This window comes from Rhipicephalus sanguineus, chromosome 2, assembly GCF_013339695.2.
Source record: "Rhipicephalus sanguineus isolate Rsan-2018 chromosome 2, BIME_Rsan_1.4, whole genome shotgun sequence".
NCBI classification, from domain to species: domain Eukaryota; kingdom Metazoa; phylum Arthropoda; class Arachnida; order Ixodida; family Ixodidae; genus Rhipicephalus; species Rhipicephalus sanguineus.
The window spans coordinates 102920856-102946656 of NC_051177.1; the positions used below are offsets into that span (position 1 = coordinate 102920856).

Below are 25801 nucleotides of genomic sequence, written 5' to 3' on the forward strand. Positions count from 1 at the left end.
TATAAGAAGAAAGTACTGTTTTGAGGTACCCGAAATCATAACATTGCATGTTGCAGCATTAAGAACATACCTTCTCACTCACAATCACTTCTTTTGTTTTGTGTTTAGAATGATATCTGTTAAGCTTTCTGTATCCCTTGGCTTGGAAATAACGTATGGCAATAGTCACAATCAACATCATTCATGCTACTGTTGCGCACGGCAAGTTGAAATGCTGCAGTGCTATATATGTTGAATGTAACCAAAATTCATTGCCATTGTTGGTGCGCAGGTGAAGTGGTGTTGGCTGGTAAGTCGCCGACCGATAAATCGGACACCGATAATTCGGACATGCTCGGTAATTCGGACAGTCGCGCGGCACCGCCGATGATCCCATAGAAGTAATGTGTAAAGACGACCGATATTTCGGACAGCTGCGAGATCTGTATTCGATAATCCGGACCCTGTCCGCGACTGTCGCGCACGCCGAATCGCCAGCCATTATCTCCTCCGGCAACCGTGCCATACAAAGTATGGCCTCAGAGATCAAAACGAAAGCTAATTGGTGATCTATGAGGCTTTATTTCGATCGCTACTTCACGCCTCAGAAATTTGTGACTGGAAATGCCGATCTTGGAGGCACTGGTCCACTGTGGGAAATCGTATCGACATCGCGAACATTCTACATTCTGGTTCCTGTATCCCCGCGCTGCGCTGCTATCGCCGCCATTTTGTCGAATGCGTATGCGGTAAAGCGTTTTGCGCGCGCGTTCATATTTATCTTGAGACTTGCTTTATTTTACGCTCTGCTGTATCAAAAGATCTGAGTTAAATGGCGCCAACGGTGCCTTCACAGCCAGTGCCGAAGGCCGCGCCGACGACAACGAAACGCGGCAGATACAGTCAATGCCGATTTTTCGGACGCCCGATTTTCCGGACATGCTCAAAAATTCGGACGCTTTCGCGGCACCATCACCAGCCCCATAGACGTCAATGGTCAAGAACGTTGGAAATTTCGGATGCTAGAACTTTTCGGCGTCCGATTTTTCGGACTTTCTGCCCAAATTGCAGGTCCGAAAGGCAATAATTGAAGCCCCCACCTCTGCCGCGTCTATCATCTCGTAGGTTCGAACCAGCGCTTTCGCGAGTCGACCTGTTTACGACAGTAGCAAAGTCCGAAAGTCAGCTTTGTCGCGATGCCGAAGTGTTAAGGGGTTGAAGCGGACCGGAAATTCAAAGGGGCCGCTATCACGGCGCCGTGCGGCGATGTCTTTGCGGATAAGCAGTGGAAATGCACGGAGGCGTGATGGCGGCAGGTGGCAAACGTACCAATACGGCTCAATCGCTGACAAGCCTTACGATAAGCATCTTCAGTCAATTGCTCGATAGTGCATGTGGCCTGGGGCAGTTGCATGCGTAGTGCACGCATTTAATAGGCGAGAACCCAAACGCGCCGCGTCGCCATTCATGCTGCCTCTTTGTGCGACCGCTAAGTGCGCCACACAGACGCGTTGCCTTCACGAACGAAACCAGCTCGTCATCGTACAGCGATCACATCACACTGGCGGAGATACAGGCGGACTTGGTTGCACGTAAGCGGAAGTGCGGGCAGCAACGCATTGACAACTTTTTTCGGCCACCGGGACCCTGAAGTGTCAATAAAAGTTTTTTTTTCTGATGCATTCGTTTTTTCGGACACTCGATAATTTGGACTTATTTACGTTCCCCGTGGAGTCCGAATTATCAGTCGTCGACTGTACCTCATGACTGTTCCGCTGATTGCACTGTCTTATTATTTCAGGTCCCCCTAGACGCATTACTTGTAAAAAAGATTGCCATTTTAGTCAACATCATGCATTTCCTTACAGGTGCTTCCTCTGGAAAATGAAATGAAAACCCCTCAGGACTTCGGAGGTGTGAGTGGTGTGCTGAACACGGGCATGGTCATTGTGGTTTGCTTGTACACAGCTATTGGCTTCTTTGGGTACCTGAAGTATGGTGATCATGTGGCAGGAAGCATCACGCTCAACTTCCCACCTACGCCGTAAGTACTTTTGTTAGGCTTTCACACCATTGTGCAGACACATGTTGAGATTTGCAAAAGTTGTATGGGTGAACCTCGGTATAGTGACGTCATATCCAAACCAAAATAGCTTTACTAGTATATTCAATGTTCCTTATAAGCCCATATTCGTTATATGCTTGTATTGACAAGAAACAGCTTATATCTCCTCCATATGTAACAACCTTATACATCCAAATAAGATTGTTACGTGGAAATAAGAGCACTGATTCAGTAGCAAACCACACCACAGCTCACACAAGAATGTCGACTTCTTCACCGTTCTCCCACACGCCTTTCAGGGTATATCCCACTATGGACTGTTACCGTCGGCCAAAACCACGGAACACAACCCCCAGCAGCAAAAGCACCGGGGGTTGTGTTGCGTGCTCTTGACTGACGGTAACAGTGCATAGTGGGATATACCCTGAAAAGTGTCTGGGAGAACGGTGAAGAAGTCAACATTCTTGGATGAGCTGTGGTGTGGTCCAACTCGGCGCATGTATGGGGCCACAGCAGAAAGAGGTGCTATGCTTGAGCCTTGATACATGGACAACGTCACGGGATAACAGAGTGGAAGAGGTTGTGGGATTATCAGGAACAATTTCTTACGTAACATCTGTCACTTGTCGAAGCACGTGGTATGGACCCGTATAATGAGAAAGCAGCTTCTCAGAAAGGCCTGCACGTTCCGTTGGGGACCAAAGAAGAATGAGGGAACCCATTGGAAATCGTTTGCCGTGATGCCGCTCGTTGTAACGGTGCTTTTGTGTTTCTTGGGAAGACATTAATCTGTTGCGGGCAAGCTGACGGGCGTGGTCAGCGTGGGCAGTAGCGTCACTTGCGTATTCTGGGTCGACTCTGCAGCAGCCGGTAGGAAGGTATCTAATGGCAAAGTTGCTTCGCGTCCAAACAAAAGGCAAAACGGTGAGTGTCTAGCAGTGTCGTGCCGGGAGGAGTTGTACGCGACTGTCACGTATGGCAGTGCAAGGTCCTAGGCACGATGGTTGATATGGACTGACGGTAACAATATCAATACAGAACTTTAACGTGTCTTAAATGTAAAAGTTACTGCGCAATACCAGGTTACAAGACAGGTATACAGCAGCAACAAAGCAGGTAGTGCATTCTTGCTTCTCAGGGTTTTACCACAGAGCACCAAGCTAATGCTGTGGTTGCCTACTGTATTGTACCCAACTGCTTTTGAAAAGTGTTGAAGGGTTTCTGAAATTAGTCTGTAAGTGCTGAAGCTACAACTAAAGTAATTCATTCACACCATAATTTAAGTGAACCACCTTGTATGAAGGATGCTACGAGTCATTGAAGGTTACCTTCTCCCGAACCATGTCATTTCTCATTTTATTTGCCAAGCAATTTGGGCTTAGCTCTACATCCTGTGACCTTCTGCTGGCACACGGAGTATTGTGAAAACTGCACTCCACGTTTAGTTTATTTCTGTACCACCATGTGCCATTGCCAACCTGAACTGCTCGTATTTTCTCCTCTGTTACATATCCTAACATGTGCGTCGGGTTGGTTGCGCTAGTGATGTCGCAAGAAATGTGCCATGACCTCAGGGGCAATTGAAAACTCATTGTGGCAGCACTGCTGCAATCGGTAGTGGTGTGCATGTGCCTTATAATGAATTATACAATCTGTTAATAATCTGAAGTACTCGCAAAAGACCTGATCCGAAGGACCTGCTCAGTAGGTTTGTACAAAAATACCAAATCCATGTCAGGGTCCCTTTAACAGTGTCGTAATTATCTACACACCGTTTGATGATTTTTTTATTCTGAATAACACTCACCTCTTACAAAATTTCTCAAATGCACTGCAGTTCAACAAGGCATTGCAAGATGTCCCTACCAGCTTTGCTACTGCTGCTCCACAGCTTCATAAATCTGTAACTGCTAGTAATTAGTTCATGTAGGAGGTAGGACTGACTAATGTCGTACGAGGGGCGTTCAATAAAGATTTCCCCTGACTAACTTCCATTTATTGCAGGATGCTGAAACTGAGCATGTGTAATGACATAAGTAACTGTAGGTCACGTGCCAATTTGCAACTCTAAACTAATACAGTAAAAGCTCGTTAATTCGGATTTCTAGGGACCGGAAAAAATGTCCGAATTAACCGAATGCCCGAAATATCGAATGGCCGAAATAAACACAATAAATGCACGAGTTTTTTCAACATACCTTTACTTAACAAAGTAATTGCGGATGCTTGTCTGTTTTCGAGCAGAAATTCGCGCGGACACAATTTTTCTGAGCCCTTCAAGGTGCTCAGCAGCTCGCATGATGTCTGCAGTACCGCAAAAGTTTCACCCGTCATCCACGCTTTTCGGTTGGCACAGCAATCCACGGGAAGATTGTTGATGTTCTTAAAGCAGCGTGGCTTTTGAACCTTTCCGATAACGAGAAGCGGCAAGCGCTCTGTTCCCGTCACGTTGGGGGATAAAAGTACGGTTACTCGTTCCTTGCTTCTTGCCGCCGATTGAAGGATCCTCTTTCATCACTCTTCATCACTTCTTGTCGGGAGAGCCCGTTATTCAGAGCACGCAAAATTTCTACTTTGGTGGTGAAGTCCTTGGCCTCGTACTTGGGCCGCTTCGCCAGCGTTGCCATCGGCGGAGAGTGCGGTCGCACGAGAAGTCAGCACAAAAGCACCAGCAACGATCAAGCTAAAGGAGCCGTACTGAATCGTTCCTCGATAAATTGGCGATCAACGATGCAGCACACCAACGGGAACAAAGCAACAAAACCCACACGCGAAAAAAAGGCGTTCAACCAGTCTCAATCCAAGCCAAGTCGATAATTGATGTCCATGTCGATGCTGCGTTTGAGCTTCACTTTTGTTCCGAATTGTTCTTTTTTCGTTTTCGAGCCTCGCCAGCGGCCCGAAAGTCGCCGAATTATCCGATTTGCGGTCAAATCTGTCCGAAATAACGAGCGCCCAGTCTCATAGAGTGATGCGTATATTTACAGGGACCAGATGACGTGTCCGAATTAACCGATTTTCCGAATTAACGAGAGTCAAATTAATGAGCTTTTACTGTAACGGTATTTCTTTTAGAGGTGCTGAAGTGGTGTGAGGTGTGATAATGAATGCAGTGGAATACAGAGCAGCAGTCAAGTTCCCGTACTTGAAAGGCCGCGCTCCAAGGGAGACGTTCGATGAGATAAAAGAGGTTTATGGGGAGGATTCCCCATCATATGATGTAGTGAATAACTGGCATCGCCAATTCAAATATGGTCTGATTTCCGTGGAACCGGCTCCGATTGCAGGGCGACCCCACTACGCTGTCGATGAACACACCATCCAGCAAGTGAAGGCCGCCATTTTGGAAAATCGCCGCATTAGCGTTCGAGACCTAGCCCAACATGTCACGATTAGTGTGGGGTCCATGGAAAAAATCATTCAGGACCATCTTCATATGCGTAAGGTATCCGATCGCTGGGTTCGCCGGCTGCTCACACCTTTCCAAAAGCAGGTACGAGTCGAATGATCCCAGGCTCTTTTGACCATGTGCCATGGAAACCAGCAGGACTTTTTCAACAGACTGATTACACAGGATGAATGCTGGGTCCATTACTATGATCCGAAGACTAAAGTCCAGTCGGTGCAATTGAAGCACTTGGACTCACCGCCTCCAAAGAAGGCACGCACCCAGCCCTCGGAGGGCAAGGTCATGCTCACAGTCTTTTGGGACCAGCACGGAGTAGTCTTGATGGATTTTCTAGCAAAGGGAGCCACGATTACTGGGGCATACTATGCTTCACTGCTGAGGAATTTGCGAGAGACCATCAAAAACAAGAGACGTGGCATGCTCACCAAAGGCGTCCGCCTTCTGCGAGACCATACCCCAGTTCACAACTCACATGTTGCCCAGACGGAAGCACGCTCCTGCGGCTTTGAAATTCTACCGCATTCCCCTTATTCACCCGACCTCGCACCATCTGGACTTCCACCTCGTTCCAACATTGAAGTCATATTTGAAGGGCAAGCATTTTCCAGATGATGAGACTCTGATTTCTGAAGTTACAACATGGCTTTAGGAGCAACCTGTCGACTTCTACAAGTGAGGTGTTTATAGTTGCATAAAAAGATGGGAGAAGTGTGTGTCCCGGGGTGTCACCTATGTAGAGAAGGGCTAATAAATCTGCAAAGTTTCGTTGCTCTCCGTCCACAGGAAGTGGGTCAGGGGAAATCTTTATTGAACGCCCCTCGTATATGCGAGCTGGTGTTCAGGTGGTTTGCAGCAATTTGAATTTCCTTAGTATCTGTAAAAAAGATCATTTGGAATTTGAAGTTGCATAATTTTACTTAATTTTGAGAGGATGCCAGAAGCACATGACTGTGTCTATAAGAAAGGATTCAGGTCTTAGCAATGTAGAAACTATAGTGATGGCTTATAGAACTTACCAGTGAACCAGCGCATATGATTTGTTTTGACTGGTGCACGTTTCCGCTTTAAAAATTTTTTTTAACAGCGAAGCTGTTCTTAGTCGAGGCTTTCATGTGCAGGTTCGGCGTAGAACTGATCACGTGGCCTTGCAGTGTGGCGAGAGTCAGGCTCGCTAGGGAGGGGAGGGCTGCACCGTGCTGCGAGAGGCGAGGGCGTGCTGCAATATGCGAGTGTGTCCTGCAAGATGTGAAAGCGAGGGCAGAGAATGTCGAGGGGTGAACCCTCGAGAAATGTGCCAAGGCGGGGTGAAAGTTAGGCGCAGTGGAGTGTAAAATTGCATGCCAGTGTCGGTGTTCAGGTGTCTGCACTTTGATAATGACGAACATATTTTTGTTCTGAGCCACTCGACGTAAGCGTCAGCTGCTGACGCGAGAACGGGCATGTCGTCGCCGAGCCAACCGTGATGTTCGCGCAAGGGAAGCCGAAGCTAAGCGCCAGCGAAGGGAAGACTTGAAAAACATAGAAGTACGATATAGCCTGACAAATGACGGGCCTAAGTTTTGTTGTTTCTACAGTGTTCGCGAAGTGGAGCTGGCTGGATTTTTTTTTTTCGTGTGGTTCTTCCTACCTCTTGTGATGGCTTAGTGGCTGCAGTGTTGCACTGCTAAGCATGAGGGTGTGGCTTTGAGGTAGTGTTTTAATAAGTCGGGGTATAGAAAAAGCCGACATTGCTGCGATGTTCTTGAAGATGGGCCATCACTGGTGATGGTAATCCTCCCTTTTCCAATTGGCTGTTTTCAGGTTGAACGAAGTGATCCGGCTTATATTTGCGATCTCCATCTTTCTCTCATATGCTCTGCAAATGTACGTGCCCGTTCAGATCATCTGGCCCTCCGTAGTGCAGCGATTTTCTCTCGACGAGGGAAAGTATTCGCCGCGGGTCGTGATGATCTTCGAATTCTTGGTGCGCACTGCGCTGGTTACCATGACCTGTACGTACTACGTCTTCATTTTGTTATTATTGGCTCTGTGATACTACGTGGTACTTAGGTTGTGATCCTGTGGAATATTTTGGCATGATGGTAACGTGGTTTTATGTCTTACAATGTAAGAGTGTAATATCGGCTGATATTTTGAAAACGTCTTCCTGCACCGCTGCCAGCCGCAATCTGTAATGAAGTACGATCAAATCCGATGCCCGATGTGAGATTCCCGACTGAAGTAAATATCAAGGAAAGCAATGAACTAAATAAAGAAAAAGAAAAGAAGCCAGCAAGGGAAGCATTCCAAAATAATAACAAGAAAAGCTAATGCAGGCAAAAGCCTCTGTGTCATCTACTTTCTTCCTGTGTTTGGAGTGTATAGGAAGTGAAATTGTCTATTTGCGTAGAAGAGTCATCTCGCCTCATTGCGATTCCTCTTGTTACACGCACAGTCGTGCTGGCCGTTGCGGTGCCCAGGCTGGACCTCTTCATCCCATTGGTTGGTGCACTGGCAAGCAGCAGCCTGGCACTCATCTTGCCACCATTGCTAGAGCTCTTCACGTTGTGGGAGACTGACCACGGCAAACTCATGTGGAGTTGGCTGTGGGCCAAGAACATTTTCATCTCGGTACTCGGAGTGCTGGGATTTGTGACCGGAACGTTTGTTACAATCACGGAAATTATTAACACCTTTTCAAATCCAAGCGGCAGCCCAAAGTGATTACTTTGCGCTCGCTCCGTCAGCAAACGCGCTTGGTTCCCGTGCGTGGCATGGGGACGTAGGAGGACTTGCTACGTGGTCTTCTGTATAAGCCGCGGTAGAAGTTTGCAACTGCCTAGAAGTACAGAAACAGGGTACGCTCTTATCTCTTCCTGTACCAAAACTTGAAGGAAGCTTTTTTCATGCTTTATCAGACATAAGGAAACCGTTGCAGTTCACCCAGAATGTTTAAACTGTGCATGTGCGTGTTCATAACTGGGTGCAGCTGTGCCTTATTGATCTGTTTAGGCATTCTTCGAGAGCAAATTATGGGAAAGGATAAATTGATGGAAGACGTAGCAAAGACAGAGATGCAGATAGACATACTGGAATTGAAGAATGCATGTAAATAATGTTTCAACAAAAGCAGGTTTGCTATGAGACTCTTGTTCAGTTTTAGAAATGGCACTGTGTTGGTGCTGTAATGTGCTTCTAAGCAGTTGCAAGAAATGCTAAAGCATGTGAAAGACGTGAAATGCCCTTGTCTAAAGGAGCTTGCACTTTGTGTCACGCTCTGGCTGAATACCCAAAATCTGTGAATGCTAATGCTGGTGAATTGGTTCTGTGTCGACAGCGCCACTAGTAACGATTTGAATCTTGGTACTGTTTGAACCAAGTGCATAATGAAATCAGTGTTGCTCTGTATATGTGCTGGCATTCTGCTATAAAATTGCTGTTAAGCGCATAGCGAATACAACTTAATTTTGCATAGCTATGCCAGCATTAGAGTTGAAGATTAACTTTCCGGAAAGCAGTGTCTTACCCATATCACCCTCTGAACTAGTGACTTCTAGCAGGAAGGACGCTCTTTTGAGTGTGCTCACAATGAACTGGCATTTGTTCTAGACATGGTGATTGAATGAACTACGTGTGGGTGGTAGCAAGATGTATTTATTGAGCCTTGAGAGGAGCTTGCTTACCTGTGATGGTGTTTTCACTTTTTAATACCTTGTGGTACGTTAGGCCAAGGACATTGTACTGATTCATGGGCATTTAGTTACCTTATCAAAAATGGAGCCCACCTTGTCAGAAACTATTGGAAATGCCGAGGATTAGCAATGTAATTGCACGCATTGTCATGTGTTGTCTACGTTACGTGAAGCAGTTATTGTCATAACCAAGTGATGCTCCTGTCTACAGCTACAGTGCTGACGTGAGCTGAGCTTACCGTCTGGCAGCAGCTGTCATGCTTGTTAAGATTCTCATCTCGCATGACCAGAGTCCTCTGCCAAGGACTCTGATAGTGTGCTTGGGGCTTCCAGTCACATTCCATTAATGTGCTCACTTTTTCATTTCATTCATTACAACACAAGTCCTTCAGTCTAGCATCCCGTGGTTTCCACTGGATCTTACAATGCGATGATTTGGACGCTTGGCAACCATTTAAAATCACGTTGGCCTTCTGGACAGTGTAGAGATTGCTTATGTGAATGCATTTCACCTCAATGTTTTTAATTGTGCACGCTGGTCACTCACTGCATGTGCCGCACCACTGAGGCCACTGAACAATGGACCTCTGTTTGAGGTGCTTAACTTCGTCATTTGAGTGTGTGCTTTGTGATTATTCAAGAGATTCTCATGCATCTTTTAGCGTGGCACTATAGGAAATTGTGTAAGCACTTTTTCTTGTGTCCCTTGGAGCATATTGTTTGGCATCTACTGTGTGCTTTGTTGGTTGTTTAGCTGTTCTTTCTCGTGCAGCTCTGTGTCTGAACTCTAGCTGCCACCTATGGTGTGGTAGCAGACCACCACCACAATAAGGTGTACAGTACTGCTTATTAGCAACGTGATGTTGAGTGTCCTTGCTTCCTCCAGGTCTTTGCATCTTTTTTTCTAGTCTGGTAATTTGAGCTGCTTCTAGGAAAAGGTGCTTCCATGAACTTTTTTCATCTTACCACGTATGTATATACTAATAAGGGTTTGCTTTCAGCACAATTTGCAAGTGCCTTCAATGAGCGAACCTATGTGTATATTTTCAGTGCATTGTTGCACTCTGTGATAAGTTGTATGCTTCGTTTTTCTTGTGAGAACTGATACCCGCGTGCCTTACATTCATGACTGCACTCCTGGGAAGAAACAGTAGCTGTCAACGGCATCAGCAACTGCAATCACAGTCTTCCATTTCATGTGCACGAACATGCTCAAATAACTGATTTCCCAACACATTTGTGGTGCAAGTGCCTTTTTATTTACTGTTGTAATGTTTGTTAACTCTGTGCCTTAACGTGTTTCTCTTGATGGGATTGAAAAAAGCTACGAAAATTGCAGGCACCCTTTACATCAGCAAGTAGTTCTTTGAACGCGAAATGCAGTTGTCGGTTACTTTAGTCAGTGACTCCAAATCGGTATTGGCTGATTTGCAGCTGTATAAATTGAGGCATGAATTGGTGATTGTGACTGGCATCTTCTCTCAGATGCTGGCATAGGTGCAGTATTATGAGTCATTTTGCTGTTTCTTCAGTGAGTGTGGCTCCTTTGTCCTATGGGGCCATTTTTCTTCCCATTTTATGATAAAGCTTGTGTACACATGTTTAGATTTATATGTATATACGTTGTTATGCACTCTTGTATTTATACAAATGCATGTATTATACACAGCCGTGTCATTTAGTAATAGTAAAGTATAAATAAATGTAAAAATATTTAATTGATTGCTTGTACTTGATAGAGAAAATCTATTGCCTTATGAAGGACACATCATGTTTTTATTCAATATGATTAATTAATTATTGATCGGCGTGATTGGCAGTTGTCTCACTTATGTGTGGACAAGTGTATTGAACATGTGTCTACCACTGTTGATAGAGAGGCTTACAGAGCAGAAATTCACATGAAACAATTGAAGTTTTATGTACATTGTTGCTCTCATCCCTTTCTCTTTGCCTTCTGAATCGCTGTTTAAATAAAGAAAATTTGTTAACATTACATTTGTACAAAACATTAAATCTACTGTCACTACGATGGTGATGGGACCAATCTTTTGCCTTACTGCTTGTTTTACCTGCTTAGGAAGTTGTAGCATGATCTTCCATCACCTCTTCATTTGGAGGCCCTTAGCATCAGAGGGCCTATAGTGTACCGTGGAATACGGAATACTATTATGTTCGCTTCCTGTCGTCACGCTTCGCGTAGCGGGCACTTTCCGTGCAAGGGGTCCTGACATATTTCGAAATGGTCAATCAGAGAGGACCAACACGAAATAGTAATCCGTATTTCGGTATAGGTTTCCAGTTGACTGTTTATGTAGCACTCAGGATGCATCTCTGCTGCTCCTGTATTCGATTTTCTCTGCTGTACTTCAGATTAGTTCAATCTTTGCAGTAGCACAGCCTTTGAGTTGGCTGAACTGAACTAGTGTCTTATGTGTGTTGTGTGACACTTACAATGGTCTACAACAGGGGTAAGAACCTTTTCAGGCGGAGTGCCGAGTTGCATGAAACTGACACGACGGAGGCCGCACGGCAAAGCAAGGCGGGGTGGGGTGCTTTGCAGGCAGAGAAAAAATTCGGCGTATTGACAATAATGCACAAAACTGGAATAGAAATCATGTTTATTTTTCTTTTTTTTTTCTGTCTAACCCCATTTGCGATCTAAACTGCCATGTCGGCCTTCAGATAGGAAGTCACAATGAGGAGGGGGGGGGATCGGACTTTGTGCCTGGGCTGCATAATACTGTCACGCGGGCCGCAGGTTGCCGACCACTGGTCTACAACATAATTTTCAAGAAGCTTGGAATAAGAAATGCAACCAATTATGTGAGCCCTCTGTAATCTTCGTGCACCGATGGGCATTCCAAATGATTTCGAGCAGGTTTTAGTGCCCAAGTGTCAATTAGTGCTGCTTAAGGCCTCCACTACAACCAGTCATGTGACACATTTTGATAATATATGCAATTCGTATGGAGTTAGGTGGCAATGGAACCTTCGCTCCATGCCCTGCCATCAAAACAAAAGGTATCCTCCCAAAGACAAGTGAAAGTGGGCAGGTTATGACAAACCACTGCGAACTTTATGGAGTATTAGGAATGTATTGCAGAGTTTCAAGCGATGGTTACGTGGATTGTTTGTCCTTTCTGGTAAACAACCTCACAGGCAGACAACAATGGTTTCTCCAAAAAATTTTGACGGTTTGTGCAGTTTGACATCGAATTACCAAGGATGGGTGCAACACTACCTTTTTTAGCCACCTTAAAGGAAGGATAACTTCCCGCTGGTGTGCGTATGGCGTTAATGATCTAAAAGTACTTAGAGCACAGCCAAGGGCATAGCTAGTAACTTTTATTTGTAAGGGTGGGAGAGGGAGGGGGGGCGCTGATTACCCTTCTGTGTGTATCTTCGTGTGTGTAAAGTACACATATAGTATGTTAAAATTTCGGCGGGAGGGGGGGGAGGGGTTGAACCCCCGCAACTCCCTCTGGCTAGCTACGCCAGTGAGAACAGCATTGAAGAAAAAAATAAATAAAATACCCCCACCTAGATTCCAAAACCGTACGAGTGCATGGGTCGCGTGTACTCTGTTAGTTACACGAACTCGAATTTCGCCAAGAATTCCCTATGGCAACCGCTGACTCCTGCTTAAATGTTGCCAGCAGTTCCTCGCGGAAACGAGACGTTCGTGTATGACGAGCATTGGCACGACGTCGGTTGGTAAAAATGAGACTGTTTAAAAGTAAAAATAACATGAACAATTTTTTTAACGATGCTGATTCGGACCCGTTGCACGTGGGGATCGACTAAGACGACCTTTTGTGATTGACGAAGAGCGGGCATCTGTGATGTCCCGCACTACCAGCAGTACCTCGGCAGTTACTTGTGGAAACGGGCCAACACATTGCGTCGAACTGGAATGCTCCTGTTATTTCAGTGGGCTGACGAACACCAATATTGTGTAAGTAGACTGCTTCCACACGACGACGCGGAAATCGCGAGAATGTATGCCCTTGAGAACTATGTCCAAGACGCTTGAATATACGAACACTCGAAGCAAAACATGGCACAAGAAGTGCAAATGAAAAAGAGCTGGTTGGGGCAAGCTGCTGTGAACAGTAGTAAGATTATATGAACGCAGAAAAAATCTGCCGTTATGTGTGCCAAGTGTTTTGTTTGATCAGGATTCTGTAACAGGCCTGGACGTCATCCGGGGGGGGGGGGGGGGGGGTTGAGCTGACTACTTTTTGCACACGTCGCACCGTCAGCGCCCTTGCGACATAGGAAGCCAGGAGTTTCAATTTCAGCGCGCTCTGCCTGACGTCACTTATTATTATTCGCGCGAGAGAGCGGAAATGACCGCTTCCTGGCAGTTTCGTTGGTTTCATTTCTATGGGGGCTGCGCCCAAGGTTGGCTGCGCCGTACGTGTAATAAGTAATACAAGATTTTGCTGTAGTAGTCCATAGGCGTGCGTACATGGAAACAAGGGTGGGGAGGGGGGGGGGGGGGAGCTTGTCGTCAAATGGGGGTGCCAAGTCTGCCCATATCTTTACCGTCATTGTTTAAAGTGTAGGGTTAGTGGCCTGACAGGTTTTGTTTTTGGCGATAATGGCGGCCGAGAAACCCTTAAATTCCAAGAACTGTTCATTCCCACCTTTGCCCCCGGAAAGCTAAGAAGCACGTCATCGCTTATTTTTTAATTTTTATTTTTTGCTTCCTTTGCGAAGCGTAATTTTTCTTTTGCACTCGACTCGAATTGTGAGGGCGGTGGAGCTGCGGTGAAAGTGGCCCCCTCACCTCCCCCCCCTTCACCATCCCACCCCACTCGCCTAAGAATCCTGCGCATGTGCTACGTCCGGTCGTGATATAATCTAGAAGTAGAGAAGTTCTATGTGAATTCGTTAATAACAGTCAGAATGGCGAATACTCAGTGTACAGCTGTCGTGGGGGTTGCTGCCACACTGCTGACATACTTTAGCGGAGGCGAGTTGGAGGTTGCAGACATGCTATGGGAAGGCCACCAACTCCACTGTTTCCTCAGTCTTTGCACCTTTAGTGCATATAGCTGCCCCAATTTTTTAGAGATCGAGGAAAAGAACTGATTGAAAATATCGAATACATTACATTCTTTCGGGTCAAGCGCAATAAGTGGAAGTGAATCTGGAAAAGTTTGGACCGGGAAGCAATAAAACGAAATAGATTCCGTCCCCTGCGTTGACAGCAGTGCTTTGCATGATATAAACTAGTACAAGGTGAATGTGTTCACAAGCTAGTTAAACCAACGATTTATCCCAATTTCACACACCCAAAGAAAGAGTGAAATTTGTCGATAAAAAGTTGGAGCCATTGCACTCCTTGAATGTGGGTGACCCGCTGAGCTCACGGGCGCGCTCCTGTCTCTGCTCTCATCAGAATTCTTGATAAGCGCGCTGCTCATCGGGCGTTCTCACAATGCGTGGTCGACCCATACTTGCCACGAACGACCGCGTCAAGCAACGCCTAGACTCGAATGACGTCATTGACGCGGCGAAACACGCACGAAATTCGCACCACTACAATGAAACTTTCCCCACCTCACACGGTTGACACGGTGTCGAACTGCCTCCGGGATCGGCCCACCTTTGACCAATCGACATTATGTCATTTAAAGGGGCACTAAAAGCAAATAGTAACAATTTATGTCAGAGTGAAAGCTCAATGTATGACAACGTCTAAAACGCTGCTCAGCTCCGATCTACAGGACCAAACCTGGGCTATCCAGCAGGCCAGGGAGGCTTGTGGAAGACAAGATCTCCCGTCCTCCATCTGAGCGCATAATGATAATATTGGGCACGCAGCACAAAGACACAGACGAAAAGTCTTTCCGTTTTATTGCCATCTGAGCGGTCTGGCCCGGACCAGCGACTAGCAGGATCTCACAATAAAGTTGTTTCATTCATTCATTCTAAAACGACAATATTATCAACAGCAGTGCCCTACTTACCGAGAAATTAAGCTAAATGTATCTAGAGTAACTAAATGTATCACACGATGAGCGCCACGAGCGGCACATTTTCAAAATGACCCCGATGAAGTATGAGAGCCTGCCTACAATTAATCACTATATAGTAATCAAACTAGCAGCAATAAAAAAATAACCTTCCGTGCACCAAGAGACGTAATAAAATGCTGTTTGTTCGTTTCTGTTTGATTCATGGAAAAAAGAACCTCTTTGACGTTGCCATGGGGAACGGCGCGCGTGGTTCAAAGGTTCCGTTTTCGCCGAACTGCGCTTCGCCCGGCGCCCTGCTTCGCCCACGCGGTTGCGTCTCAGTGGTAGTTTCGGTATCGCGTACTGCCGCGCGTGTGTTTTGCGCGCTCGTGAAAGTCGCTGTGACAGAAAGTTCGACAAAATGCCGCATGCCTGTGATGTTGCCGGATGCCCGAATGGCGCATGCCGCCAGTGCACGCCGCCGCGCAGTAAAGGCGGGCAACGTTGGGCACGGCAGCAGTGACGTGAGAAACACCGCTTTCAGGCGGGTGACTTGAAGTGCGCCAACGCGATGCGGACTACTAAAACGTGATTTTATTTCAAAATGAGGACTTCCTTGGCACAAAAGTAGCACTACGAGGTTTCTGGACCGCTATTTCAACAATCAACGTCGACTCAATATTTGCCTTTAGTGTCCCTTTAATGACGTCATCATGTGTAGCTATGTAGGGACATTCGGAGGAGGTCACGTGGATTCTTTTTTTTTTTTGCACACGCATGGACACCGCAAAATCAAGTAGGTGTGCCATTTACAGTTACGGCATAAACAAGGCCAGCGATGCACTAGTCCGGGTAAAAACAGATGAACTAAGGTTAGTAGTCGTGAACACTTATGAGATCTTAGAACCAGAACGTGAAGATATTAGAAATAGTCAAAGAGACAAAATAATCTATAATTTTGGGGCCCTCAATCAAAGCTGGAGACAAGGTAGCGAGATCTTCCGAAGAACGGAGTATGCCTGATATGTTAAATCATTTTGAATGAGATGTAACGAAGAGTTCTCCCGGAAAGCTATAGCTAAACGACAGCCGATAACAGCTGTATGTGATGCGCATTAAAACTCATTTGCGTACATTTTTCTTTTTTTTTCTCCTTAATCTTTGTTAACTGCCCGCCGCAAGACGTCGCGTAAACGTCACGCGTAAGATGCTTGCGATATTTCAGCTTTGTGGCACGTTCATTCACCCAAAGGCGTGCGCAGGGTTCTACTTTAGGGTGGGCCAAGTTTCATCCCACCGCCCCCCCCCCACCCCCCGCCACGGTTTGGTCGAGTCCGACAGAAAATAAGCTTCGTAAAGAATGAAAAAAAAAAATGAAAACGAAGCGATCACGTGCTTTTCACAACGGCTTGCCTTTGGTCTCCCGTTTTCCGTGAGTAAAGTTAAAGGGGCCCTCCAACACTATTCAACCCCCCATTTTTTACTTGCGGGTTGCGTAGACTGATGGCTGGGGATAATTTTAGCATAAGTTTAAGCACCGATATCAAATTATTTAGTATTTTAATCACGCGTTGAAGTCGCTACATCGCTGCTGACCGCATCAGCGCGTAGTGGCGCTTGCCAGAACTATTGCGGGCGGAAATGACGAAGATGGGCGCTGGCCTATGATTGGATAAATGTAACGTTAGAAGTAATAACGGCGTTGCATCAAAGTTGAGATTACTATTGTGTTTCGTTTTTCTTTTCTGTGCTTTTTCAATGAACTCCAAATAGCCGCCGTCGCAACAAAAAATATCACTACAACCACAAATAGAGTGCCGCGGGCATCAAGGCACCCTAACTAGACGAGCGTTTCTTTTCTCACAGACTCCATCCGGGTAACTTGAGATCTGGAGACTTTTCGTCTGCTTGCTCCTTGAAAATCCCTGTACGTCTGGGTACTACCTAGGCAACTGTTTATCCCTAAGAAACCCAGCCACTCAGCTGCTTGTTGATAGCGCGTGTTAAGCGCGCGCGGATGGCGATCTGCGGCCGAGGTGTGTTTACTTTCCGTCCGTTCCAGTTGCTAGACCCATCGAACGCTTCGAGATTGCCCCTTGCTTTAGTTAAAGGGCCTCGCAATTTCTGAAGATGTCGATCTTGTAGACGACGAACTTTTTGCATGTGGGTACGCATTTGTACTTATAGTAGCCTAGCTGAAAGAGGCGGAGTGCACGTGTTGCGTCCGGGACGCGTGTTCACAGTGAATGCGCTGCGGGCTCAGCTCCCCGAGTGACAATCCACGTATGCTGCCGAAGTGAGAGTCAAGTGCGCTCCGTGAGCGACACCCTGGACGTTACTTTAGCAACTGTTAATCGTTACGTCTGGGCGTAACGCTAGACACCGCCTTTACATCGCGTTTGAGCCCTATGGGTATTAAATTTATGAACAGCGATGGCCGCCTTCTTCAGCTTGAGTAAAAGACCCAATCATGATCAAGAAATTCGATGTGGATCAGGCCCGATTGTGATCGAAAGGGGTTGTGTGACACCGGTATTATGTTTTTCACCGCTTGTCTGAAAAGGCTGAGTGAGGAAATCGGTGTCATATTCTCAAAACGCTGCCTAATGCATCCAGCAAAGCTGCTGTTGTCGTGGCAGTGAAATCATGCCAGCTAGACATGTATTCAAATGTGCATGGTCATTCTTTTAGAACTGATCTGTTTCATTGGGCTGTAGTTTTCCTGCAAAGTATTCGATTTTAATGCAGCTTACGGTCAAAGATTCAGGAAGGATGAAAATTTACTGTCTCGTCCCATTTTTTTATGCGCAGTGCAAAAAAAAGAAAGAATAAATAAGAAACAAGGAAAAGTGCGAAAAAAAACTGAATGTCATGCGGCATGCCACACACGACTCGTAAAGGTTTGTAAAACTTATAAATCACTTGCCCTACCACAGGTGTTGAAATGACCACCCTGCATGATCACACACTTTTTAATGCATTTATTAGCATGCACAAATTTTAATGGACAAGTGGCATCGGTATTGCAAATTATTTGACACCATGATGCTGTCACCACATGCTCTAACTAGGACTGTTATATTTTTCATATTAGTGTAACGTAAAAGTTGCCCATGCAGACTTGCAGGGAGTACTGAAAAACCCAAACGACATTACAGACAAGCACAAGCAAGGTTTGGGGCTTTGCGTAGGCAGAGTTGCTTTGGGGAACGCAGCATATAAATATGCAAGAATTGGGCACACACCCAACAGCCAGTATCAAGCATGCTCTTTACCTTTCCAGTGAGTTCGTAAAAACTTGCTTCACAATAGGTAAGCAGATATAAACACATCACAAAATGGAGTAGAAGTTTTGTTTTATCTGTTAGCAGGATACTGCAGGCCTTGAGCCCAGAACAGCAGGGCAAATGAACAGATGTAATTATATACTTAAGTTCCTGTGTAGTAACGCCCTCATATTTCAAGTATCATGAATTACCAACTCACCCAATCGGCCATTCTGTTAGGTATAGTGGATGTGTGTGCATGTGTGTGTATAAATAAGTAATGAACATAGAAAAAAAATAGTTGGTTTAATAAACACATGAAGCACAAGGCTAACGAATACACAATAAGAATAAACAATGATCAATAAAAACATATCATTCACATGCACCAACATCATAAACAAATGTACGACATGGAACCATACAGGTTCTGAAATGCCCCTTGCCTCAGCGAGGAGGCCATAACTGCTTCAGGACGCCTTGCCATGTATTCTATAACGCTTCTTACCAAGGTTCCCTCACTGAGGCCTTCCTTGGTGCTCTCTTGAGTTGCGGTAGCACTAGGGCAACCTTCGTGCCTCCTTACCTCGCTCCTCGCACTAAAAGGGTGCTTCTCTGCAGTACTTTGTCAGTGACACTTTGTCCGATCTTTTTTTTTTTTCGATCGATTCCTTGTACTTCTGCACGAGCTCTGTAATTATATCCTTCCCATTGCCGATCAAAAATTGCTTGTCGGGCATGTTTTTTAATGTGCGGCTGAACAGCGGCCAAAATTTTTCATTAAAGGCCAACTCCGGCGATTTTTCGCGGTCGATGGATTTCAATGAAATTCGCTGGGTACGTTCCTTTGCACGTTTCCGTCATTTATGCCAAATTACAGGCTTGAGGCATGCGCAGATTGTTTGCAAATGAATTTTAAAGATTGTCTGCAAACGCCCTCCTGGCTTCCCACAATTATTGGCAACATTGCGTCTGTGACGTCAGTATTGGTAAGGCGGCGGAAGTGACGCCACCGAGGGCACAATAACTTCGGCGCTTCGGCCGCTACAGCGAGCGCCTGCTGTGCACAAGGCGACAGACAGCGTTGGTTTGGCCGGCGCTTCGCTGGTCGTCCCGGCTGTCACAGTTTTCATACTCCGCGCCGGCGTCACCGGCATGCCTTGCACGACTTCCGGTTCGTTCGTAACAACGTCTACGTCATACGTAGACAGTACACTCGGTTGGGTTTCGGTTTCGGTGTTGCGCTTTTTTGCTTATTTAAAATTATTCTCTAATTTGCCGAGTATTTCTGCTATCGGGCCCGTAACAGGAGCGTCTCAGGAACATAAAAGCACCATTACTTTGACATGGCCAAAAAATCGCCGGAGTTGGCCTTTAAGGTGGTGCAGCACGAAGAGGACAGGGTACACAGAGACGACGAAGATGGAATGCTTACTGCCAACTCATGCTTTGCACCTCAAAGGGTTAAAAATTCTTTAGCGAGACCCGTATTACACCTTTGAATGCGTACCACCCTGTGTTTGTGACATCATATACTACGTCCTACCTTCCCGTGCAGGCAGTCACAAACAAATGGTGATCCTCCTGCACACAAATCGTTATTGCAGTCACTGCTGTCGGGTTCCCAAAAGCTGTCGAAGCTCACTGCAGTGTCAAATGAAAAAGAACCACATGTCCTGCATGGTTTCCTACTTGTCATTCGGGCTGGCTATCACAGGAAAATATTAGCAACTGTCTTAAAACGGGCGAAATTCAGTGAAAACAGCTCTCAGTGGCACAAAATAAACTTCATACCAGTAAGCACACATAAAGTGAGAACAGCTAAAATGCAAGCATTTATGACAAGAGAAATCAACAAGAAAGGAGACATGGTGAGAAAAAAAATTTCCACACTCCATTAACATTGGTCCTTGCCTTATTAACTGAAACGTCATGCTTCCTTGTTTAGAGGGTACAGGTATATGTGGCTTTGTTGGTAGGTGGGCAGCTGCAATTTGAAAACAACTACATTTTTCCATTTGTGTGAATGTACAAAAAATGCTGAAAGTACACGGTAAACCATTCATGTGTGTCACTTTGTGAACCATTAAGGCAGCATATGCGGAATCGGCAACAGACAGGCAGGTACACTCTTGCGACAGAGCATCGCAAAAGCAAAGGTAAGGGATGAAGCAACACAATAGTCAAAGGTCACAGGTTCTCAGTCAGGAAACAAACCAAACAACATAAGTGACATTCCCATTTCTGTTGTTTTGATGTCAAGTACAAGAGCAACACATGAAAAAAAAAACTAATTTCAGTATAACAAAGGAGCAGGCATTTGCAGCTACAAATGTTGGTTGTGTGCATCTGCTCTAGTCTGCAAATGGCAGTTGTAGGTAAAAGAAAGTGCAGTAGCAATTGAAGGGGTGCATTCGTGGAATGGTGAAAGTTAGAGTGCTGGGCTGAACTGAACCAAATGAAGTATCCCATGCCTATAGAAGTGTGTCACCCATCTAGAAGTTAAATGTACCATCTAATCTAATGATGGTGCATTCAACTTCACATTTTGCATTAAGCCAGTTATAAAGTCTCATGACCAAAGGAAAACTTGTCCTAAAAAGGTGCACCTTTACCAACCACCAACTGTAGAAACAAAGTTGCAGGTGCATTCACACCACTGATACACCCGTGCGACATGAATGAAAGCAGTCATGCTGCTTCTCAAAACATTTCGCTTCTCTTTATCTACTCACCATGTAGAGTAGACGTATCCTTGTCATTGTATGTGCAAATATTGAACACTAGCAATCTGATGTAACCAGCAGTTGCAAATATTTCTTATTACCACCTGGCGTCTAAGGATCCTGCTCGGCTCTTTTTTTATAGAAGCATGGACACTTTCATTACTTTGAGTGCACGTGCCCTAGATTTTTAGCATCAACTATATTAAAATTCAATCACATGCGCGGGCAGAATAGCTATTGCAAGTAATACCGGTGACACGCAGGCAGTTTTGATTGCAGTCAAGGTTGACCCGGACCGGATTTCTTGATCACGATCATCAATCATTGCTGCTGCTCGGTCCAGACTAATCCGGATCGAGTTGACGCAGACATCAGTCAAATCGCGATCTGGGAGCCAGATATCGATGCGCAGATCGCAATTAAAAGTGACCGTGTAGGTACACCTGATCCGGATCGAGCCCAATCCCGATCGGTCGTGATCGCGATCAATTGCCCGCGTGACACCGGTATAACGATCAGCGAAGTGCTTTCGTTCATGCCAATTTCCAAAAACGCACAATATTTTCAGCTACACTGATAATGGCAAAGAAAACGCATCTCGAGGCGTTCGACGGGATTAAATTGACAAGGACGGACGGTAAGTGACAGCGCGACTATGGTGGCTACCATAGCGCGACAGGGCTACATGGGATCATACACACCCGACGAGCACCGACGCGCCGTCCGCCAGCAACGTCAACAACACTAGAGTTACTGTAAAGGTAGCATATACAGTAACTCCAGGTAACTCTAAACAACACAAACCTCGCGCGCCACAGCAAACAACGAGCAGCAAAGCTCTCCTAGGGATAAAAAGAGCATTGCACGTGTTCCTAGGTAGTACCCAGACATAGGGAGATCTTCAAGAAGCAAACGGGGAAAATATCCCCAGATCCAAGTTACCCGGATGGAGTCTGTGAGAAAAGAAACGCTCGTCCCTAACTAGGGTGGCTAGAATGGGGAGGTGTGAAAAGCGGCCGCGGAAACCGGTCCCCATCGTGCGCCGATGCCGCAAGGGGCGCTGTACGCAGGGGCGCGTGGCGTTGAGCAGACGACGTACAGCGCAGCCTTGCTAGCGTCCGACGATTATGGCTCGCGCTATTTTTTGCGTGCTACACTTTGCAGCGTTATTCGTTTTCTTTTTACCTCAGCGATTGCGCTAATAAAGCGTAGACTTCCTCTCCCCATTTGAAAAGCAGGGTTCGTATTGCACGCCGAGTAGCACTGCGCGTGCCAGAGTAATATTGCTAGCGGCATTTCGCGCACGCCACTCTTAAGCAGCAAGTTTTTTTTTGTTATTTTTGCGCTTGTGTCCTGCCGTTTTACCACTTGCCATTATGTATCACTGCAACTTATTCAAGTCATTTTTAGTGCTTATTCACATGGTTAAGGTATGTCTTTTTTTTTAAAGTGATTTTTTTTTTTACTTTTGATGTTCTGAAAATGTACGAACATACAGAATTGCGGTTCACAAAAAATTACGCTTCTATTTGGTTCTGTTCGAAATTATGGTCCTTTTTTTGTGACTACACTCAAATTGAAAATGACATGTTCGGAAAATTTAATTATTGTTTTTCTCGAAACTTCATTTTTAGTAGGTTTTTGTTGCGAAAAAGCTCATAGCTAATGAACAGATCAATATTTTCCCATGAAACTTTCCATGCTTCTTGCTCAGACATTTACTTGCGCATGTGCAATGAATTAGAATCATTGAAACGATGAATAGCTTTTAATGTTATAATAATTCAATTGAAATGAAATCTTCTGAAACAACACGACTTACGGTGGTTTTAGGCTATAATATACCTAATAATAATGATAGCGCAAGGATTCTAGCTCATCGCACAGCCTACATACACAGCAGGGTCGTAGCAAGAATTTTTTTTTTTTGGGGGGGGGGGGGGGTTCAATCATGTTCGTGCGTGCGTTTGTATGTGTGCGTGTATATATACATATGCAAAATTGAAAAATTTGGGGGGGGGGGGGGGTTGAACCCCCCAACCCCCGCCCCCTTGGCTACGCCCCTGGTACACAGCTATAATGCTGCGAAGCCATTTTCTTTTTTTGTATGATTGGATTGGTATAGTTATGACTATTGCCGTGATGGCCGTGTTATGCATAATATTGGTAATTACATTATAATTACCTTCCGTTCTTTTACTGAACGCACTTGCAGAGCCCTTTTAAACTGTTCGCCCAAAGGCAAACACAAAACAATTAATTTTGGGTCAAAACCTAAGATTTCTAAAAAGGTGGAAACATACCTAAAAAATTGCCTGCTCTCGCGCTTGTACCATTACTATGCACTAGCTGCTGGTCAAAACGTCATGTGTTCGTTTTGTCGGCAGGTTGAAAGATTTATTAGTTCAAAGGAAACACATTCGTACACGAAGCAAGTTTATTTGAACTCTGCAATAAAGAGCTATCTACAGAACACAGGTCTTAGCCCACTTGGCTTTCTTTTTTTTCCTCCTCATGGTTAACCCCCTTTAAAAATAAATGCACCCGAGATAAGGAATAAAAGTGTACAACATATCACGTTGTACGCGCTGTCGTTCACTTCAGACTACGCAATACCAACGAGCCCAACGTCGTTCCCCTCTACGTGCCTTGCGTCGAAATGCTTCTCGCATTGTGCTGCGTTCCTTGTCAGCTGCCTCTCAGCTCTCGGTATCGCACGACCTTACTTCTAAAATAACTCTTTCCACGCCAGTACTCGGAACAAACATGCCTTTTCTGTCGACGAACAGTACCCAGAGTTGCAGCCAGGAACGAAGCAACAACGTGCAGCCTTCTTCTTCAGTTTATATCCTCACACCTCAAAAATCCATGACCCTCGAGCAATAAGCACCACTTGAACGATGAAAAATACGACGCCGCGTTGCCAAGTGCTAGGCTTTCCTCCGGTAATCTGCAACGGCGGCGGCCGTACCGGCCGTACCATGCAGCGCCCCTGGCGGCATCGGCGCGCAGAGGGACCCTCTCTGGCAAGGGAAACACGCTGCGCTCAGCACACCTCCCCATTCTAGCCACCCTACCCTAACCACAAAGTACGACAGAGGCGCCGGTTGCCATTTCGCCTCTGGTTGCTCTGGCTTTCTTTTTTTTTTGCCTGCGCCGGTCGGATGTCCATATGAAACGCTTGCCCCTCTTCCTTCTTTTTGCGTCTGCACGTTTGCGAGCTGCCTCTTTCCGCATGTGCAGTAGGCTCATGATTGTTGTTGAAACGGTGCAAGTAATCCTCTTCGTTGAATTGTTGTCGCTGCACACTTGTGCTGCTCACCGAACAACCCGCGTAGGGGTGACCGTGTTTAACCGCCCATGCCGCTCCACAAGTTCCCTTCTCAGAATGAGAAGAGGGAATGACATGGAATGTCGTTGTAAGGAACAGCAGACAAAGCCTCCCCAGCCTCGCTACGAAGCAGTAGCGCCCGCTCAAGTTCTGACAAGTCAGGAGGAACCACGTTTGTTACTATGGCAACGACGTCAACAATACGTTGGAAAGGAGAAGCAACAATGGTGTGCGAGCTTCCCCTACGTAAGAGCTTTCAGCCCATTTCATTGGAGCGCCACCCGACGTCACAGCAGAGAGTGAAATGTGGTCACGTGACCCCGCGAAAATCGAGTTGAGGGCAGGCATTTTTTTCTTGTATTTTGAATTTTCTAAATTGAATAACTTCGTACTGCGTGCCGCTATCGCTGCCGTTCTTGCTGCACTAGTTCGTCCGTACTTCAGTCTACGCAATCCACGAGTAAAAAATGGGGGTTGAAGAGTGTTAGAGGGCCCCTTTAAAGGACCCCTGACAGCGAAATTTTTGTTGGTGACTTTTTTGCTGTAATTTGTAGCTTTGTGTCTGGTAATCTCTAAATTAAATCGTAAATGCTCTAGCGTATCGTACAACTAATTCTAGCGTAGTTAATTGTGACCATTTTAGCATCACTTCAAAACGCCCGCCTAAAAACCACAAGAAACCGGCGCCCCATGCGGGGGAGCGTCAAAGACCACGTGCACTCAAGCTGTGGTGACGTTGACAGCGCGGTTTTCAAATCGGGGCCCCGCGCGCGGTAGAGATTGAAAGTATGTGGGTGCCTCGGTATGGGTTAAACCTGTTAAGCGCGTGTTCCCTCACGAAAACTACCTCAAGAGCAGCCCGACAACAGAGCCAGAGGGGTGAGGAACAATAGGCCTCGCCGGGTGCCAGTCGTCGTATTGTGCACGTGCGCCCCGCAAACCTTCTGTGACGTCCACAATACTTGCTTTACTCGTGGAACGTCACACGGGGCCTCTATCTACGTCGTACCAGGATGTCGCAAGGTGCAGCCAACTCAAGTGAGCACTCACGCTTACTTTAAAACCAAATTAAGATATCTTAAAGGCAACGTTCGTCACTAATAATCGGTCAGATGTGCCCCCGTATACAGGAAAGTCAAACAACACAAAGATCTCGAGGTTTCAATTTTGGTGTCAGGGGTCCTTTAAGATGTAAGCAGTTATTGGAATGCAATATCAGAGGTCCTCGGCCGTCACTATCGTCAAATACCTGTGTCAAATGACGGGACAGGTACTCCTGATTAAAGGTCTGGGGCAGACTTGGCGCCCCCTTTGATTATTAGGCGGAGGGGCTGCAGTGGCGGAGGCAGAAATTTTTTTCGGGGGGGGGGGGGGGGGGCAACCTC

At 46.0% G+C, this 25801-nt stretch overlaps 1 protein-coding gene and 1 long non-coding RNA gene across 5 annotated transcripts in view; one reads left to right on the forward strand and one right to left on the reverse strand.

The window, feature by feature from the left end:
- LOC119383495 (proton-coupled amino acid transporter 1) overlaps positions 1-25801 on the forward strand; it is a 98171-nt gene that overhangs the window by 69287 nt on the left and 3083 nt on the right. For 3 of the 4 annotated variants that reach the window (XM_037651663.2, XM_037651662.1, XM_037651661.2), the window contains exons 8-10: positions 1848-2023; positions 7254-7444; positions 7888-11120. In XM_037651663.2, the coding sequence (XP_037507591.1) occupies positions 1848-2023; positions 7254-7444; positions 7888-8156 (636 nt within the window). In that variant the 3' untranslated portion in view covers positions 8157-11120. Of the gene's footprint in view, positions 1-1847; positions 2024-7253; positions 7445-7887; positions 11121-25801 lie in introns of those variants that run through there. The other variant, XR_007415130.1, reaches the window with a different exon arrangement.
- Positions 7254-25801, reverse strand: part of LOC125757197 (uncharacterized) — an 18840-nt gene continuing 292 nt past the window's right edge. The window contains exons 2-3 of the long non-coding RNA XR_007415131.1: positions 7886-8159; positions 7254-7442 (exon numbers count right to left, since the gene is read on the reverse strand). This is a non-coding gene — a long non-coding RNA (uncharacterized LOC125757197). The remainder of the gene's footprint in view (positions 7443-7885; positions 8160-25801) is intronic.